This window comes from Podarcis erhardii (genome assembly GCF_964252035.2).
Source record: "Podarcis erhardii genome assembly, chromosome: 13".
Classification (NCBI taxonomy): domain Eukaryota; kingdom Metazoa; phylum Chordata; class Lepidosauria; order Squamata; family Lacertidae; genus Podarcis; species Podarcis erhardii.
The window spans coordinates 25,043,408-25,063,006 of NC_138502.1; the positions used below are offsets into that span (position 1 = coordinate 25,043,408).

Below are 19,599 nucleotides of genomic sequence, written 5' to 3' on the forward strand. Positions count from 1 at the left end.
CATAACATCATATTTGGTTGAATGAGGTGACATCAGAGATGTGTATGGGAAAGGAAGACAGTTGGCATTGCTTGCTCACTCCCTTTTAGTGGAGGAATAAAAATACATCAGGAGTAGACCTGTTTAAGGTAAAGGTTTTCCTATTTCAGTGAATGTTTTATATAATGACCCAGAGCAGAGAAGAAAGGTATGTCTTGCCTGGATAATGGAGCTTCAGATCTTCAACTCGTAAGGTGCATCAGATATTCAAATAGCTGAGGTCCACCTCCAGGGGTCTTCTGGTGGTTCCTTCACTATGGGAAATGAAGTTACAGGGAACCAGGGAGAGGGCCTCCTCGGCAGTGGTGCCCTCCCTGTGGAATGCCCTCCTATCAGATGTCAAGGAGATACAGCTACCAAGATGGAGGCATCTTATGCATGATGTATAGCTTTAATACAGATGGTATAGTATATATGAAGGAAAGAGTGAATGCCAGGCAATAACATCAGCTGCAGAGGCCCATAATCCTCTAGGCAGTGGGAATAACGTGTGTAGGAGAAAAAGGCAGAGAGAGACCAGCCAATAGTTCCTAAACATATTTAATTTAATTTATGGCATCTTCTACAGACATAAAGGATTTCATTTGTTTTTGTTTGTTTGTTTGTGGGAGAGGAAGAATACAAATGTCACCCTATCAATTCTTTTCTGATCTACAGCATGCATGAGACTGCACAACTAAAGGCTTTTTCAGAGACCTGGCAGAATACAGTAGATATTTGTCCGCATTAACCATGATGTCAATCATTTCTATGTCTGCTGTAAGTAAACATTGCAGGAATGCTGCAGAAACAGTGGCTTGAGTGAAATATATTCAGAGCACAATCACACTTACTCTAATGAGTCCATCAAATATTAATTATATGAAATTCTTAGACCATCAACAACACTGTGATGATGTGGAGCAATACATCTAAACTATCTGAAAATGATAGTTCATAACTTCTCTCTGTATTTGAAATGAATGAAATGGGGGCAAGGAATTGATTGGATCCTGACTTGGTTCAACTAAGGTGCTACTGAAATCATTGGAATAACTTAGACAAGGCTTACCTTTAGTCCCATTTATTTCAGTGGCAACTAGGTGCAACTACTTTAAGCATATATATTTCTAATTATTTTTGAATTCTCTTTGCACATACTGTTTCCCTAGGTAATATTATGAGAGATATGGAAATGAAAAACCAAACAGAGGTTGCAGAATTTATTCTTCTTGGATTCGGAGATCTCTGGGATCTGCAGATTCCCCTCTTCCTGTTCTTCCTTTTAATCTACATTGTGACCATGGCTGGAAACATTCTCATCATTGTACTGGTTGTAGCTGATCGACGTCTTCACACTCCCATGTATTTCTTCTTAGGGAACTTGTCATGCCTAGAGGTTTGCTATAGTTCAACCATCCTGCCCAGGATGCTGGCCAGTTTCCTTTCTGGCAATAAAATCATTCCTTTTAAGGGTTGCATCATACAATATTTCTTCTTTGGTGGCTTGGCTGGCACTGAATGCTATCTTCTCTCTGCAATGTCTTATGACCGTTACTTAGCAATATGCAAACCCTTGCAATATGCAGCACTTATGAATAGCACGGTCTGTCGATATCTGGCTTGTGGATCTTGGTTCAATGGCTTTCTTGCCAGTGCCATAGTAACATTGTTTATGTCACAATTAACTTTCTGTGGCCCCAACATACTCAACCATTTCTTCTGTGACTCTTATACTATTCTAAAACTCTCCTGCAGTAATGCACAACTTATTTATACACTAATATTCCTTCTGTGTTCTGCGTTCACTCTTCCTCCTTTTCTTCTAACATTGACTTCTTATATCTGCATCATTTCTAAAATTGTGAGAATTTCATCTGTTGCAGGAAGACAAAAGACCTTCTCAACATGTTCTTCTCACCTCACTGTTGTGACCATTTTTTATGGGACACTCATAATTGTGTACATGTTGCCAGGAACCAATGACCTGGTAGACTTGAACAAAGTCTTTTCTATGGGTTACACTATTCTTACACCTTTGGTGAACCCTCTCATCTACAGTCTGAGGAACCGAGAGGTCAAGGAGTCAATGAGAAGGGTTCTTCATAAGTGTTGGGTACAGCATGGGTTGAATAAAAACTGATTAAAAAGCAAACAAACATTGGGTATTCTGTCCATTCTTTTTGAAATGTTTTGTATGGATATGTTTAAGATAAATTTATGGTTCAAAATTAACTACCACCAGGAGTTCAGTTAGTGGTCTTTGGGAAACTAAATCTTAGCACTTTTGACTGCCCTCCCCGCTTTAAGATTTGAAATTGTGTTTTGGAACTCTTTTCAAAGAGGGACGAGAAAATAGTTTTGTTAATTCCAACTTATGATTCCAGGTAGGGCTTTTTTCCCCCCCAGCCAGAACTCACTGGGACTCAGTTCCAGCACCTCTCATGTGGGCACCATTGCCATTCTAAGAGAACAAAGGAGGTGTTCATAGTGAGTTCCGGCACCTCTTTTTCTAGAAAAATAGCACTGATTCCAGAAATATGAGGTGATTTGATCCTCTCTCCCTGTTAGCCCCCAAATCACCCTTGCCTTCAGTTGTCATAACAGACAGAATTTCTGATTGTGAGGAGACTTCTAAGAAACTGGTGCAAGGCAGGCAGGTGTAAATTAAGTCAGCATAAAGTTACAGATCCAAACCCAATATGGCTGTTGCTGCTGCTCTGCTTGACAAAGGGAAAACAATTATTTAAGATTGTTTGCCAGGTAATGTGAATGAGCCAAATGGGCCTAAGATCCAGCCCAAATCCCCACTCTCTGGTCTCTCCCCCACCCCCACCCTTTGGGGGATTTACACCAGCATTGGCTCAGCCAGCTAAGTCCGAATGAGCAAGCAGAGTACCTGTGGCTGAGCCAGGGTTGGGAACTTAACCCTAGTTGAACCTCACTGAACCAGGAATCAGCTGGCTGATCCAGAGATCTGCTATCTCCTCAGCTGCTCATCCTGGCAGACCTCACCATAGGATTCCCCCCATAGAAACTCACTTCAGTTAAGTGTTTATATGGCTTTTGAAGGCGAAGCTGTTTAAAAATGAAAAATGAGAAGGAACTGTCAATTTAGCAAGAACTCTGTAGTACTACTCGCTGTGGAAGCCATGGGTGATGATTTTGCTGCCATCCTGTGGTCAATCATGAGATACTTGCCTATTGAATTGTACCAAAAATCAGGGTTCCTTTGCATTGTTTTCGCATCAGCTCAGCAACCGATTGTGTGGATTAGAAACTTTATTTGCATTAGCCACTAGCCATTGCAATCAGATAAAATATACTGGGGATAGAGCTAAATAGTTAGCTATAAAAAATACATTATTGAGGTTTACATCAATACAAATAGCAGAACTGATACATGATCCTTTAGCCACAGATTGTACATACCACTGCTGCTGGGAGAAACAAGACAGCAATAGATATTTGCTTATTGAAAGTTGGAGTTTTAAAATTCAAATTGAAAAATTCTGTATTTTGGTATAATCAAACTTCTGTATAAGCTCTGTGGAAGCAAACATGAATATTCAAGAAATAGGTCATTTGAAGATTCCAGTTAGATTCCAGACCAACGAAGTGGATTTGGATCAGACTTTAAACCAAAACAGACTTTGACTAGTCTCATCACGAGCACACCCAAAATTGCAATGAACAAGAATTCTTCATTCCTTCTGTTTATTATGCATATGGTACACAATTTTTGTTCACCTGGTGCAATATGAAGAAATTAATCAGCAAATTCTTATTAGTACTTAAAACAGAAAAAATATGCTTAACAGAAAAATACTTCAAAAAGATAATATCTACTTTCCTTCCCATGACAACTGAGTGAAAAGTATTAAATTTCATAAAGCAAAATATCACTTTTTAATTTTAAAGTCCATTTTTAAAACCTACTCTCTGTATGCTTTTAAAAACATCAGAAAAGTTTTTGTATGTTATGTCTTTTTGTAATTCATGTTCCCTGTATCCTTGATGACCTGTTGTCATCAATTCTGCTGCAAAACTTTTATTTTTAATAATATGTTTTCTACAAAGAAAAGGTTAGGATTAAGAAAAGTGGGGGGGAAAGAATACTCTTTATAATACAAAGAAGAATGCGTTTTTAAATGTGAAGCAGCTGAGAAGGAAAAGGCAACATGCATGACAAAACACAATAGCCATGGGGGGGGGGGCAAACATTTCTTTAGAAAATATTGTTTCCTAGTGGAGACATTAGAAGCATGCTGCAAAGAATCATGTGGTGCTGAGTAGCTCCCACTTAGAAAAGAGGCGGAAGGAAAATGTTGACCAGAACCTCCAAACTCAAAATTGGAATGAAAAGCTGTTAAGGAGCCTGCATGCTTTTCATCGCCTGCAGGATTCTTCCTCTGTTATTCCTCACGTTTGCTTTTGCTGCTTCTATGAGATTTTTGACCTCCTGCTCCTTGTAAGAAACTTTGAGGGTGGAATATTGTTCTCTCCATTCAGCTACTTTATCTTTAAAAGAAAAAAGATGTACATAAGCAAGTGCCTTGCTATTCACTTGGAAACACTTAGTATAACACTTAACCACACATGTTCTTCAAAGCACCTATTACATAAACACATGGGGCAGGAACACGTCCAGCTTATTTTATATAAGCTGAGCTATTGACGGTGGAGCTAGTGAGAACTCCAACGTTAATCCCAGCTATCTTAAAAACAAAACAAAAAAACTTGTAGAACTTCAGTAGAACTTGAAAATGGAATCTGCCCCCCTCAATTTTATAGGAACATAAGATTCCTGCTGCATCAGACCAAAAGGCCTATCTAGTCCAGCATCTTCCTCCCAGGGCGACCAATTATAACAATTATTGGGTGAGCCAATTTCACAAGGTAGCAATTTGGCCAGAGTTGCCAGATTTATGTTCCAGGGATCAATCAGATCCAAGGAAATCATTAGTCCACAGTAAACAATGAAATTTGTTTTTAATTTTCTTTAATGATCTTTCTAATGCGTAACCTGCCCTGGGACCTTAGAGTAAAGGTTGGACAATAAATGAATTATCAAAAACAATAATAAATGCATGCCCCTTTCTAAGAAATCCCCAAACACAATATACCTTTGCAGTTCACTGTATTGAAGAGCGGGAAATGCATGACAGTTGGAGAATCATGTCCTTGGAAAACGTAGCAGTCATAGGGACTGTCTTTACTCTTGTCCAACTCTGAGACATCAATATCAGGAAAAGGAAGGTGATTTTCCTTGCAGTACAGGACTGCTTCTTTGACAATCTATGATGAGAAGAAAATGCAGGAAAGGAATGTGGAAATTGTTGTCTGAGCAGGACACCCCACTGGCGGTTGCCCAGGAGAAAAATTGTTAGGTGTGTAAAATTTCAATACATGGTGCTGCCCCAATACTTCTGTCACCGGGCTCCATTGAAAATGGCTTCTCCATGTGAACCAATAAGTGACCTCTCCAAACAATGGAACGACTCTTCTTATCTCTGCAGCTGCAGTCTCGTGGGTGATGTGCATGCCAGTAGGCAGTTGGATGCATATGTGTGCTCCATCTATTTCCCTCCCACAACCTCAGATGCTGACAATCTATGCTACACCACTGGGGCACCATGGATGATTTGGCTCTGCAGAGAGATGTCACCTCTACACAGAAAAGACTTCTGATCTTTCCACTTAAAAAGAAGTAGGTATAGCAACCTTGATCAATGCAGGGCCGCAATGCCACCCACCAGAAAAGGTGAGCGGACATACCAGCAATATCCAGGCACAGCAATTCTCTGTTGTCTAGACTAAAGCACTCTTACTCAAATTCTGGTGACCCATCAGAGGCCCAGTAGCCTTGAGTCACCTGTGTGGCTTATTACACTTTGTTTCTTCTTTCCACACCACTATACCTGCTGTACTAGTCAACTAAAGTGACTTAAAGCAGGGACAATGGCAGCCTTTCAGATTTCTCTGTCTGGCAATTTCGAATCCACCCCTTTTGCATGTTCTTTTTTAGTCTGGCAAGAATGCTTCCTTAAACTCTGACAATGCTTCTGGCTTGACTAGATGGAGGCTGGAGAAGGATGTGTGTGTGTGTGTGTGTGTGTGTGTGTGCGCGCGCATGTACAGGGGGGGGGGGAACCCTACCATGCAAAGACAAAATTTACCGTATGTTTCTCATTCCACTTTTGCTACTGAATCTGCTCACTTGCCTTTTGGCAAGTGTAGTGTAGTGGTTGTAAAGCATGTGGCCCCTGAAATGTTTTCTAGAAGGGTATTTCTCCCCTGAGCTGTTAAAAAAAAAAAACAGTTCACCACCTCATTTAAACTGAAGAAGGGAGGAAGAAACAGGGAGCAGCGTGAATGGGAGAAAGAGAGGTTAGGGATTGTCTGGGTAAATCAGGAATTATTCTCCAGCTGAGATATAATGTGCAGTATTCACTTTTTTTCTTGGAGGTGAGTATTACAAGCCTTTGCATCTCATCACCAATCCTGAGCCCAGTGAGCTTTGCTGCCAGCACTGATACTGTAATAAAAAAATGAAATCTCATCATGACCCAACACAACAAACCTACCTCAAAAGGATTTCCGCTGCTGAAGTCAAAGGAAAGAATGAGTTTCACTTCCCGTTCAGGACGGAGGACAAGCGGATAAGCAGAATTCATGGCTATACCAGCATCGGCCAAACAGAGTTCTTCCTTGCCTGTGAGATTCTTGTCATTAAGGCTGGCTAAGGGGAGAGAGTCTGGTATTACCTTGATAATTTGTTTTCAGGAGTTGTTTCATATGCATGCATTCCCTGCCATCTGGAGAGGTGTCAGGGCAAACTAGACGCAGTGAGTGAAAGCCTCTTGCACAGATTCTGGCCAAGGCTATACAACCCCGTCCTCCCCCAATGACCTGGCCAGCCCTATTTCCATTATGTAGTGGCTATTTATTTATTTTGGGCTGCTAAGCAGACAGGCTAATACTTGCTGGGTCCCCCCCCCCTCGCTACTCCATTTCTTTCTATTCTGTCCTCCAAGGTTCTTCTCCAAATGTATTTTTGTAAGTTGCTTTGAGACATATTTGTAGAAAGTGATGAACAAATAAATACTAACACCACCATCATTGCAATAATTAATGGTGTGTGTGGTTTTCCTTACAGTATTTGTAAGTATAGTTGGAGATGGTCCCCCATTTCCATTTGAAGAGGCAATAAACAGTTTTTGACAGTATTCTCAATGTATCCCATATACCTGCAAAATAAAAACTAGATTAGAAATGAACACAATGTCTGAGAATTCTTCTATTATTATTATTATTATTATTATTATTATTATTATTATTATCACTTTTAAAACACATTGAAAGCATGTCCCCCCTTCAAGGAATTTTTAATTTACCCCTTAGAGAATTTAAATTCCCATAAGCCCTTCACAAACTACAGTGCTCAGAATTCTTTTGAAAAAAGTGCTTCAAATGTGCTTTAAAGGTATAGCATATAGGCAACCTATATAGTGGCTGCTTCACGCAGCATGTGGTATAGCTCATCCCTGTTAGATTATCCCAGTTGTATAGAAGGCTACCAGTTGTATAGAAGGTGGTAACTGAAGCTTAGCTACATATTAAATGCACATCAGTGTCCTAGGGATGGGTCCTTGCTTCCTTCTTCAGCCTTATTGCTTAGGACTACACACACATTGGTCATCATGTTACTTTTCCTGAACTCTGCCAGAAGGGGTAGGGATCTCAGTGTATTGTCAGCTATGTTCCTTCACTGACAGGAAATGAAAATGCAGGCATAGAGAGAGAACAGATAAGAGTAGAAGGCAGAGGGGAGGGAGAAGAAGCAGGGAGCAGCCATAACTTGATCCCTGGACACAGGGAAAACAAAAGAGAGAGCCAGAGTGAAAGAATGCAACGTATAGGCTCAGACAGTGAGACAGACACAAAAATACAGGGATTGCCATCTCCAAAATCTCGTAGGATCACGAGAGTGGCCAAGAAACATGAGAAGGACAGGAAGTGAAGGTGGGGGGTTTTCCTGTTGGGGGGAAAGGGGGGAGGAGCTCAGTTCCAGTAACTGTGCTATCTGAGGATGACGGAGATTAGCCGAGCTCCAACCAGGGCTTTTAAAATTGCCTAATAAATCTGAATACTTAACTGTCGGAGTCATCTTGCATGTGTGGAAGAGACCCAAGCCTTACATGTATCAAGATTCATTCACCTAACGGTCCCAAAACACTACACCAGTTGTAGGAGGTTGTGGGACTGCTGATCCCTGTGGTAAGTGTATAATGTAGCCCAGCTTTATGGGTGTAAAATGGGAAGGGTGACACCTAGTCCTATTATGAAGCCAATATGGTGTATAATAGGTAAAGGTAAAGGGACCCCTGACCATTAGGTCCAGTCATGACCGACTCTGGGGTTGCGGCACTCATCTTGCTTTATTGGCCAAGGGAGCCAGCGTACAGCTTCCGGGTCATGTGGCCAGCATGACTAAGCCACTTCTGGCGAACCAGAGCAGCACACGGAAACGCTGTTTACCTTCCCGCCGGAGCAGTAACTATTTATCTACTTGCACTTTGATGTGTTTTCAAACTGCTAGGTTGGCAGGAGCAGGGACCGAGCAACAGGAGCTCACCCTGTTGCGGGGATTCGAACCGCCAACCTTTTGATTGGCAAGTCCTAGGCTCTGTGGTTTAACCCACAGCACCACCCGTGTCCCATGGTGTATAATATATACTGATAAATGTGTGATCATTCAATGATATTTTGATTATTTTTATTGTACATGGCATTAATAATTTAATGAGTTGGTGGTTTATAAAGGCCCTTATAAATAAATATTAATAAAATTAAAAGTGAATGGATATAAAACCATCTGTATACCTTATAATCTCATTTTCATATCTGCAGATTCTCATCACAAACCTTTGTGATATACAAATAATTTGCAAAATGTTGGTTTGAAAATGATGTATAAAATGTGTGAATTACTTACTTCTCTTTGTTTCTTCGTGATGCGTGAATGGAGCTGTCCTAGCTGTCAAAAGCAAAGCATCATAGCATTGAGACTAAGGGATAAAATGCAATAAAACAGGTGCACTATAAGACATCTAAACTGTAAGATGGTTACAATATGCTTCTTGTAAATGGAGCAGAAGTTGATTAGGGTTCCAGTCCTTCACATTTATGTAGGATCAAACTCCATTGAACATAGTGGGGCTTATTTTTGAATAAAAATGTGCATATCTAAGATTGCTCTATAAGAGAGTTCTTTGGAAGTTTTGGAATTCATAGCCACACTTACCTGCAAATTCTTGAGTAAACATGTCAGCCAGGGTCAAAAACTGTGCCACTCTTCCAGGCTTGTCTAGAGTGTTGTGTTTGTCCTTCAGTAAACTGAGGAAGTTGTAGGTGTTGCTGCCTACTTGATCTATCAAAGAACGCAAGATGAGACTGGAATAATGAAAAAGCATATCCATCTGGTCTAACCAGATTAAAATTAAGTTTCACAAAACTAAAACCTTTGTAACACTTGTATTTCACATTTTTGAGATTTCAGCCTTCATTCTCAAATACTCCTCCTCCAATTATATTTGGAGGAATTCCAGTATAGGGAAGGATTGCACTGCCACCTGAAGTGAAGGCACAAGACAGTCGTATGGTATCAGGGGTACCAACCTGAATAAAATATTGAGGGGGCCCAAGTAAGCCCCACCCCACATAACTGATCACATGAATGGCAATTGATCATTTGAATGGCAATGTCCATCAAATTTGGGGAGGGTGGCCCCCTCAAATATTTTCTTGAGGGGTGAAGCCCCCTTGGTCCCTTGGAATTGGTTCCAAAGTATACTACAAATATGTCTCAACTTTATCGTTTAACCTATAGAGGAGGGATAGGGAGTCAGCAGCCTTCCAAATATTGTTGGAATCTTACTCCTATGATCCCTGGCCAGTCTGCCTGAGGCTTTGAGGAGCTGGGGTCCAACACCATCTGGAGGACCATAGTTTCACCACTTTGGTAATACACTGATCAAACTTACTAAAGACTCAGCTACCTGTAGGCAACTCCTCCCTCTGTGTTCTCACATGGGCAATGCCACCCAGCAATGGGCCTGATGTGGGTTTTCTATTGGCAACTTACCATGAAGATGAACAGGGGGACTCCTCTAAATCCCCGCCTCACACGCACATACATAGATGACAGCACTTGACAGAACAATGGTCCCAGGTCCCAAGAGCACCTGTCAACACATACCCTCTTGAGCTGGGTGGCAATGCAAAGTTGGCTGCTCAAGAACCCCCTACTTAATTGGTGCCTACAGCAAACCTTGCAGGGAAACATTTTCTTTGCCTGCACGGTTTGAAATTAAATTACACAGACCGAGGGAAATGCTTCACCTGACACCGTGGCATTGCCAAGTGATTGTCAGGTGGTTGCCCCTGCCCACCTGCCAAAGTGTCCCTTGAGTGTCGAAGGAGATCTGAATCTAGCTGGTTGGTAAGATTCAATTCTCCATCATTGATTTAAGTCATGGGTACAATTTGCTGCCATAATCATAGTCCTAATCACACACACTATACACTTTGAAGGGGTTGCTGGGAGCATGAAGACCTGTGTAGGAAAAATAGACACCAGTGATTCCTCAGCTTCCTCTTACCTTTAAGAAGTTCCATGATGTTTGTGATGTTTTCATCCTGATGTTCATGTGTCGTCCCTTCCATGGCATGAATCAGGAGCTTTATTGCATGTGAAGCAGCCTGACAATATATACAGTGACAACTGGAAGCTTCAAAAAGAGCCCAAAAATGCAAGCAACAAGAAAGGAATAAAGCTTACAAATAGGGAATCAGTGGTTGGATTATTCCAAAAGTTAAAATGCAACATATTGTAGGGAATGTGACAGTGCTGATAAAAATGGGCAGGGCAGGGCAGGCTTCAAAATACAGAGAGAATAACATGCTAAATGAGATATGCCTGATTTATTGGATCATCCCTGAAATCCCCCCCCCCACATGCTGGCTCTAGTCAAGAAGCCCCAGCTCCTAGATGTCCCATCCTTATGTCACTGCTGGAATAAATGTATTGCCTATAAGATAGGTGAGCCATGACATCATTGACAGATGTCTACCTTGGGAAGGAAACGTAGCAATAAAAAACACCTCAATTCCAAAAGTTCTGCAAATGCACCTTAAATCCATTTCTTTCTGCAACCTTTTCTAACTACCCTCCTCTAAACCTTTGATAGCTGTGGGAAATGCAGAACTTGTCAGGATTTCTATAGTATTGGATAAGCCTTGCTGAAACACAGCCATAAGTCAAATGCAAACCTGCTTTTGCATAATACTTCAGGAGACAGCAATACTTATCTTCCAGCCCAACAAATCTTTCCTGATAACAGAATGTTTTCCTAACTTAAATAGTGGCTAAGGCTGCTTCCACACAGGCTGACCTTCCTACCTTTGACCCTTTTTTCTGAAACTACTTTCCATTTTGTGTAGAGCAAACATGTGCATATAGGTTTGCAAAGTTCCTGAATAAAGAAGGCATCAACAGATGTATCCTTTTGAGACGGACTGATGGCAAAAAAAATTCAAGCAATGTCAAGGACTTACCTGAAGCTTGTTCTCCCAGGTGTTTGATATAATCTGAAAATGTGAGAAGTACATTATATTTCCATAGCTATAGGAATATTCTATTAGATGGGGAATCTGTGTTCCTCCAGAAGTTAACTGGGCTGCATTTTCCATTATCCATAATCATTGGCTATGCTAGCTGGGGCTATGCTAGCTGGATTCCCATCCCTGTGGCAGAGAGAAGAATTGTGGTCAGGGTGAAGTGGCCCAGAGGAGCAGGGGACCATGGAACCAACCACTCCCCTTAAAAAAATGTTGCTGTGTACTAGTACAAGTTGTCAAGTGTTGGCAAATTAAGTGAGGGCAGTCTGGCTGCAGTAGCATGTTAGTGTTGTAAGGACACAGAAGGCCAGAGGATTTTCTTCAGAGCTCCACGTAAGCTACGCAACTACTTCCAAGTGTGCACACATGGGCTGTGCCTTTCGAATCCATACCAGGAAGGAACTTTCCCTAGCTGGGTCCAATAGGCTAAACATACAAAACCTTCTATTTCCTTGACGTCTTCTTTGCGATCTGCAAATGAACTTCCCCATAAGCCTGAAAGAGAAGGAAGGAAATGGAAATGACATTTTCTAGGAAATTTACTGGATAGTGGCATACATTAATCCTAATTGTATGCCACTAAACATAGCAGAGGGAACATGCTCGGTTCAGTGCGGGAAGGTGGGGAATCACTGAGCATGTAAACTAGTCTGATGTTTGGATACTGCTTGAATCTGTCGTGTTGCTGCCTCTTCCCCCTGTCAAGTCAGCAGTACCTCTCAAGTAAGAAATGCTTTTTTCATTCTTCAGTATTCTCAGCACACCATTCTCAAATGTGCTGCCCAACAGCCTCATGTCAACAAATGCACCAGGGTGAAAGAATCCAGCATCATGGGGTGTGAATTCAAACCAGATACCTTAAAAAAAAAAAAATGAAAATCAGTGTCAGAAAGTGTGGGAAACAATTGCTTACACACATAGACTTCTTTTGCTGTATCAGCTTCTGTATTTGTCATGTTTCTTTTTGACGTCTCACAAACTATTGTTTATAGAAATTTCTATTTAGTTAATTGGCTGGCTATGTTCTGTCTCCATTCTGTCTTAAGCATATGCGGCGCCGGGGTGCTAAGATCCACCCAGTGCCCCCCCTCCCAGCTTGCCCAGTCCCAGGCGTGCAGGAGGGTAGAGCCAGCCGGCCGCCTCAGTGTCTCACTGGCTCGGTCACCCCCGAACCCGTGGCACAGAGCTGCCCGCAGCAGAAGAGCCTGCCGTGGTACCCCGACCAATGGGCGGGCTTTTCCCAGACTCAACTCTCGGGCCCTGGACTCTTGGCCTGGAGCTTCTGAGAGCCTGGTGCCCGGGTGCCCCACACCCCTAGCGCCTATGGGTAAGATGCTTGGAGGCATCTGTTCAGCCTCTGTGAGAACAGGATGCTGTTCCAGGTAGTCCTTTGATCTGTTGCAGAAGGACTCATCTAATGTTCTTATGTTAGTTCAGCCCACTGTCTGTCAATTGCATTGATCCAAGGGCAGTCTCCAATAACAGTTGCACATGCTCCTTGGATAAGTTTAACACGCATAGAGATTATTGTTGGAAGAGTATAACAGTTGGGTTATAGGCTATGTTAGTTAGGCTCCAAGGAGACCCAATGGACAGTGATTTCAAGCACAGAGAAGACCCATGAACATATGGATAAGATCCAAGCCCTTTTAAGTTGTATTGATTTCAAAGGCATCACTAGAAACGGCCATATATAGTTGCTGATTTGTTTTGTTTCTTACCTGGATGGGTTTTACTGGTGTCATCTAATTTGTTTGAATCCACCGCTGCATAGATGGGGTAAGGAACTGCCCCATTAAAAGAGACCATCCTTTCCTTGGACAAATGACCATAATCTAGCTGTAGAGAAAGGGACTCATTAGTGAGGGAGAATATCGTCCCAATACAAATAACAGCTTCAGAGAAGGGATTTTTCCCAGTTCCAAGCAAGGAAGGCATTTGTTAAGTTCCTCCTCTGTACCTGCTGCGATTTTGGTAAGTTATAAGCCCTGCCAGCTGATGCTATTTGCATTTAACAATAAACAAATAACATCTTGAAAGCAAATACATTTTTTATCTCATGTGTAGCTTGACATGCTCAGTTGGTGAGAGCTAGCAGGATTATAGCCTGAGATAAGTTGCTATTCCTACTGAGTATGTCACATTTAGAACAGCAAAACTGATCACTTGGGTACTTCTGCTATGTACCAAGATGAATCAAAAGGCTCTGGACTACCGTAGTTTTTATACTGTATTTTATGCTGCTTCTATGTTGTATTACAATTAAGTGTTTTAAATTTGTTGTTAGCCACCCTGAGCCGGTTTTTTTGAACCAGTAAGGGCGGGGTATAAATAAAAAATTATTATTATTATTATTATTATTATTATTATTATTATTATTACAGTACAAATATACGTTGCTTGCCATTTTTGGTGGAATGATGGAAAATCTCTACAAGGCTTCCTGTAGGCAGTGCCTTGCTGACAAGCTGCACTATAAACTGCATCTGGATCTTCCTGCAGCCTCTAAATCAGTTTACTATGTGATCTGGAAGTGGTTGTGTTGCAATTGTGGTTTCTTGGTGGGGAAGAAGGAACATGGGATGTACAAAAAGAGTTGGGTTGTGGCATAGGTGTGTATGTTTTTTAAAAAGCATATACAATGCTTTTCAAGTCTCCCCCCCCCCCAGGGAAAAAAACAATTCTGTGCAACCACAAAGTATCTGTGGAAAGGAGGTAGTATACTTGCCTCATGCAACATTGCATAGAGAACGACACTGCCCCAGAAATCGGTTAAGGAGTATGTCTTCTCTTTACTTGCTTCTACAAGGGCATCCAGGGATTTGCTGGGATCCCATGATTGATTTACAAGATTGTCACACATTTTTGCTTCCAAAATAGGAAGCTTTCCCAGCCATTCCTCATGTTCATAGATGAATGACATACACCTTGGAGAAAAGGCAAAGCATCGTGAACAAAGCTTTGAAGAAAGACTTTTCCTGGAGGAACATTGCCAATCACTGTAGATAATGCTGAGATGGATACAGCAAAGGCCTGAATCAATATAATACAATTTAGCATGTTCCTGCGTTGGACAGAGCTTTCTTTATCAAATCCTTTAGCCATTAGAGACAACCTAGGTTCCAACTTCTTCAAATGGTTATACCAGTCATCACTGAATATAGTTTATGTCCACTTACCAGGTAGAACCTGATACTCCACAGAGATACATCACAGCACCCAACAAATCCTCTTTCTGAAGTTCTCCCAGAACCCCTTGAAGTGCAATCATGGCCCGCAACCCTCCACCAGATCCTAACAGGGCAACATTAGGAACAGAACTCTAGGGAAACGGGGAAAGACAAATAACTGTCATATTTTGAAATATGTAATCACAAATACTTTTTACAATGTAACACCAAGCGGTGAAGCTAGAAACAGATGGTGCATGGTAGCAGAAGACATGGTACTATATTGATGCTTTCCTAACCTGCTGTTTAACAGGAGGTAGAGTGGGAGGGGCAAGCTGGCTGCAAGATCCACCCCTCTCTAGCCACCTGTAAGCAAAAGCAATTTGATCAACAGGGAGTCAGGAGACTGCTGCCATCCCAACCTGTTGTCTGCTAATGGTGAAGTTAAGTTCTGCAGGGAACAGTATATTCTCTTCCTTCATGAAATATTGATTGATTTTGTAGCTGTTGGAAGAACAATGGGAAATCAATTGCTGTTAGTTATTGCAATTTAAGCTTCCGTAACTCAACTTTACTGTATCCCTAATTTCCTCTCCAAATTCTGCTTCCCGCCATCTTCTCTCCCAGCCTCCCATGTTTTAGCCACCCACCCACTCACTTTGCCTTTTGTCTATTCATTTTTTCAAGCACCTTTGCCTTGGTCATTTGCCTGCTTTGTCCATTTAGAGCACCTGAGCAGCTCAGCCAATGACAGGCTGCCCCCTTTTCCAAAAATATCAGGGCTTTATGTACATCACTGCAGAGATTGTGTCGCTATTACCCAAAGTGCGAGCACCGCCGCATCCCTTAAGCATATTGCAGTATAGACCATGAAACTTTACCATGGCGGTGTTGACCCCAAGCTTCAGAAAAGAATTGTGCACTTTGATTTTTCTTCTGCCAACAGCTGTTTTTTCTTCATCAGATACATCTCTGGAAATCCGGATCACATCACTAGTTTAAGAATAAAAGTCAACCATTTCAAAGTTGCTCATTCAAGTGGGAGTCTCTACCCCAGTCATCTGTGGAGCACATGCAGACAACCCGCCATTTTGTGCTTCAAGTTTCATAGAAACATAAAGTCCACTCACCCCTTCCAGGTGACATGAAGATTGTGGCCCCGTGCCAACCCTGCCTCCATCCTCATTCCCACAACTTGGTCTCTGGCTGCAGCGGCTGTCGGGAGGGGCTACAGCCTCTCCCCCCAGCCGCAAAATTCAAATTTGCTTGTCTGCAATTTTGGACCAATCATGGGTTGGCTTGAGAGTGTGGCCATAGAGGGTTACACTCATGGAGTCTTCACTCAGGTCCACTCCCCAGGGATAAAAACCTTTGCCCAGGACTGCAGTGCAGCATCAAAGTCGGAGAAATAGTCACACTACCAGTGAATTTGTTGGTCCTGCCCAGCTTCTAGCCCCCTACAGCACCACTGAGTAACCATGTGGGGGAGAAAGTTACTGCTTTGGTGCTGATATCAGGGTGTGTGTGTTTTTTTTGGGGGGGAAGCATGGGTGGGATAGCACAGTGTGAGTGATGCCGCCACCACCCAAATGAGGGTAGAGTAGGGTAGATGGGAGCTGAACTTGGCTCACATTCAAAAGTGGCACCACCATCTGCTTCTGAAAGCATTTGAGGACCTGAATGGTGGTGTGGCTAGGTCAGCCTGGGGAGCGACCTCTATGACCTTTTGGGCAGTGCACAGCCTGGCTGGCTGCTGACAGGTATGCACCCCCATCCTTCATGATTACTTCTGAGTGGGCTTACCTGGCACGATCTCCACTACTACCAGATAAGCCAGCAAGTGTGTGAGGGCAAGATTGCAGGTGCATCAGCACTGCTGTTGCAGGGGTGGTGGTAACTGGTAGCAAGTACTGAGAAGGCTGCTGAACATTGGTGGGGAAGCTGAGAGCAATCTTCCCAGGGGCCCTGCAAAATCTGGAGCTGGGCCTGTTTAAAAGCACACTCCTTGGACACCAGCAAGAGCATGTTTCAAGCTACTTTCTGAGACAGCTGTATATTTTTCATGTCCCCCAGCATTTACAAGAGTGTCAGGCAAAGTTAGTGGACCCTTCTGCTACATCTCATGCTAGAGAACAGTTCTGAAGTTAGGAAACATTTCTGCAATCCTACAGGGTTTCCCCTTTGTTTTTCACAAAGGCAGCCCTCAGTTTCTTCACACAACCATCGGTTTTGCAAGAACAGTTCTGGTAATCGTTAGTTAGCAAACAACATCTGGATAAATATTACCTTTGGTTTGACCCAGGCATACATAACCTGTGACCTTTTGAGCTGAGTGAAGTTCAATAGACATGCTTGACAGTTCAGAAAGGCTATATTGGCTGCCTGTGTGGGGCTGCAGAAAGGGGATTTAAGCACTCAGAAGTCCACATTACAGTACTTGAGGAAGCGAGGAAGCACCATAGCTCAGTAACAGAGCATCTGCATATCCTGCATATGTATCATCTCCTGAAAGGGCTGGGAAAGAGAACCCTCTCTAAAAAGTCTGGAGAATCACAAGTTGGTCAGTGCAGATTAAATGTGGAGGCTCCTCAGCTGTCGAAATCTCGGGCGGGGGGGGGGCTTGCAAATTATCTCCTAATGCATTTTTTGTTTTACCAAGCAACAATTTTAATAAACCAATTTCAATATCAAATTAATATTATTTTGATCTGTTGTCATGGGGGCCCCTAAATGCTCTGCCTATCTGGCACTGCACTAAGCTAGATGGACAAATGGTGTGACTCAGTAGGAGGCAACTTGCTATGTTCCTATCACTGACTGGTGAGCAGTGTTTTGCTTCATGGGACCCACATTGTATTATCCATGCACCATCCACTGTTACACAGTTTCCCGCTTCAAATGTTAGTGCATGCATAATGAAAGCAGGAGGCTCCAACCCAAATATATGCAGGTCCACTGCAGAGCCAGAAAAAAATCCCCACATACACAAACCATGCATACAGCTGAATGCGCAGAGGAAGTACTCTCTGACCGATGGCATGCATGAGTAGAGCCAGTTCAGAGGAGCATTCATGCCATCTGATCGTGCCCCTGACATCCTGTGGGCTCCCCAGTATCAGCACCCATCCTCAGTGGGATCACCAGGAGTGGTGGAAGCCAAGCAGAAGTGCTACAAGCTGCAAGGGAAGGAGGCTATGATCTACCCAGCTTTCTCTGCTTCCCAAGCAGACCTTTTCTTGCAGCTCTTCACTGCAAGGTAAACTGCAACCGGTGGGCCCAAACCAGACAATATGTCAACACTGGCTGACCTTCAGCACCTCCAATGAATTTGAACTGTTTTGCCTTACCTTGGTTTAAGAGACAAGCTTTCTCCATTAATAGCCTCATTCTCCTTTAATAAAGGAAGAAACAGAAAGAAAATGTGAGTCTATAATGTTTCAAAATCGGGGTGTGGGACATCAGGTCCTGAGGCCTCAATGTGGCTTCCCAGGCCTCTCCCTTGACCCCAAGCTACACCCCACTCCTTAGCCACCCTTGGTCTTCAGACACACCCCTCACTGCCCTCCTTCAGGTGGTTATTGCCTTACTGGGCTGTGTCATTAACTCTGATAAGGCCTCTCGCTTGCCTGGAGGATGGAGAGGGGTTGCGTGCAGAAATGAGCCACTGTACAAAGGCACAAATTGAAATATGTTGATATTTTGTCTCTGGCCCTACCTACCACTGTCTTGTGGCCCCCAGAAAGTTACCTCAGAAGAAATGTGGCTTCAGGTCCCATCCCCCCCCCCAATATACATAGTTTCACCAATTCTTCTTGTGCATTGACAGTGCCATGTTGATTTCTTCAGGATTGACATCCTGCTAATGAATTTGCTGTTGTAATATAGGATTGGTTGTTGCTTTTCTCTCTCCTTTCTACCCAGGTTTTGCTCACTTGCTTTGTATTTCATTGTTTCACATAAAATATGATTTCATGTTTTTTGAGGTCTCTAACAATTCACCTGATTTGGAAAACAAGAGGGAGAGGAGAATGTTCCATAATGGATAGATTTCTTACCATTTCTCTTCCTGCTTTGTTTATTGGGTAACCCACAGATTTCAGTGTTTTCTGTGACAAAGAAACAATTTCACAAAGTCTTCAGCATTTGTCTTACAGGATGTTTTCAGATGAGCAATTTATTGAACATTCATACTCATTTGTTTTCATGGAAGTTAGACCATGGATTTGCACTGACTTGTTTCCTCATTAATTTAGAGGAGTCCACACGACATCTTCCTCCTCCCATTGTTGTCCCATACCTTTCCCCCTTTAACTGCAGACATTTTTGCTCCATGGAAACTTCCAAAATGGCTAGGTAATGTACACTTATCATTAGGACAGGGGTGGTGGTGGTGGTTTTGCCCTGATTTTCTTTTGGCCGCTCTTACTTCCCTTTATTTTACCTTAGTCAGTCATCATGTAAATTTCGAGCAAGGGGCTGCTTCTGAAGGCTTTTGCTCTGATCTTCTGATTTACGCTAAACTAATCAAGAGTTGAAATGACTATTGCACACAAATTATTGTTTATATAAAAGGAAAATGGAAGATAGAGAAGGGGATTCAAGTCAGCTGCTTTTTAGCCATTGCCAAAGCTTGGAAAGTGAAAAGGGAGGTAAATGTCTTTCTGGGCTCTGCAACCAATAAAGAACTATTAATTTAAAGCTTCTCTCCTCCTCCTGCCTAAAAAAAAGT

General features: G+C 42.4%; 2 protein-coding genes across 2 annotated transcripts in view; one reads left to right on the top strand and one right to left on the bottom strand.

Annotated features, from left to right (window-relative positions):
• Positions 1 to 1,306: 1,306 nt before the first annotated feature.
• Positions 1,307 to 19,599, top strand: part of LOC309327038 (olfactory receptor 5AP2-like) — a gene marked incomplete at its 3' end in the record, with an annotated part of 234,818 nt that continues 216,525 nt past the window's right edge. Inside the window, exon 1 of the mRNA XM_081836076.1 lies at positions 1,307 to 1,469. Within this exon, the coding sequence (XP_081692202.1) occupies positions 1,322 to 1,469 (148 nt within the window). The 5' untranslated portion in view covers positions 1,307 to 1,321. The remainder of the gene's footprint in view (positions 1,470 to 19,599) is intronic.
• Positions 3,293 to 17,817, bottom strand: LOC309327457 (cytosolic phospholipase A2 gamma-like). The gene is made up of 15 exons (XM_081836748.1): positions 17,157 to 17,817; positions 15,752 to 15,863; positions 14,880 to 15,022; positions 14,429 to 14,627; positions 13,422 to 13,539; positions 12,417 to 12,557; positions 12,142 to 12,195; positions 11,638 to 11,670; positions 10,683 to 10,811; positions 9,326 to 9,451; positions 9,017 to 9,058; positions 7,176 to 7,268; positions 6,606 to 6,760; positions 5,145 to 5,316; positions 3,293 to 4,539 (listed from the first exon to the last, which is right to left on the bottom strand). Exons 1-15 carry the CDS (start codon positions 17,174 to 17,176, stop codon positions 4,388 to 4,390), a joined length of 1,689 nt encoding a protein of 562 aa, XP_081692874.1. The 5' UTR covers positions 17,177 to 17,817; the 3' UTR covers positions 3,293 to 4,387.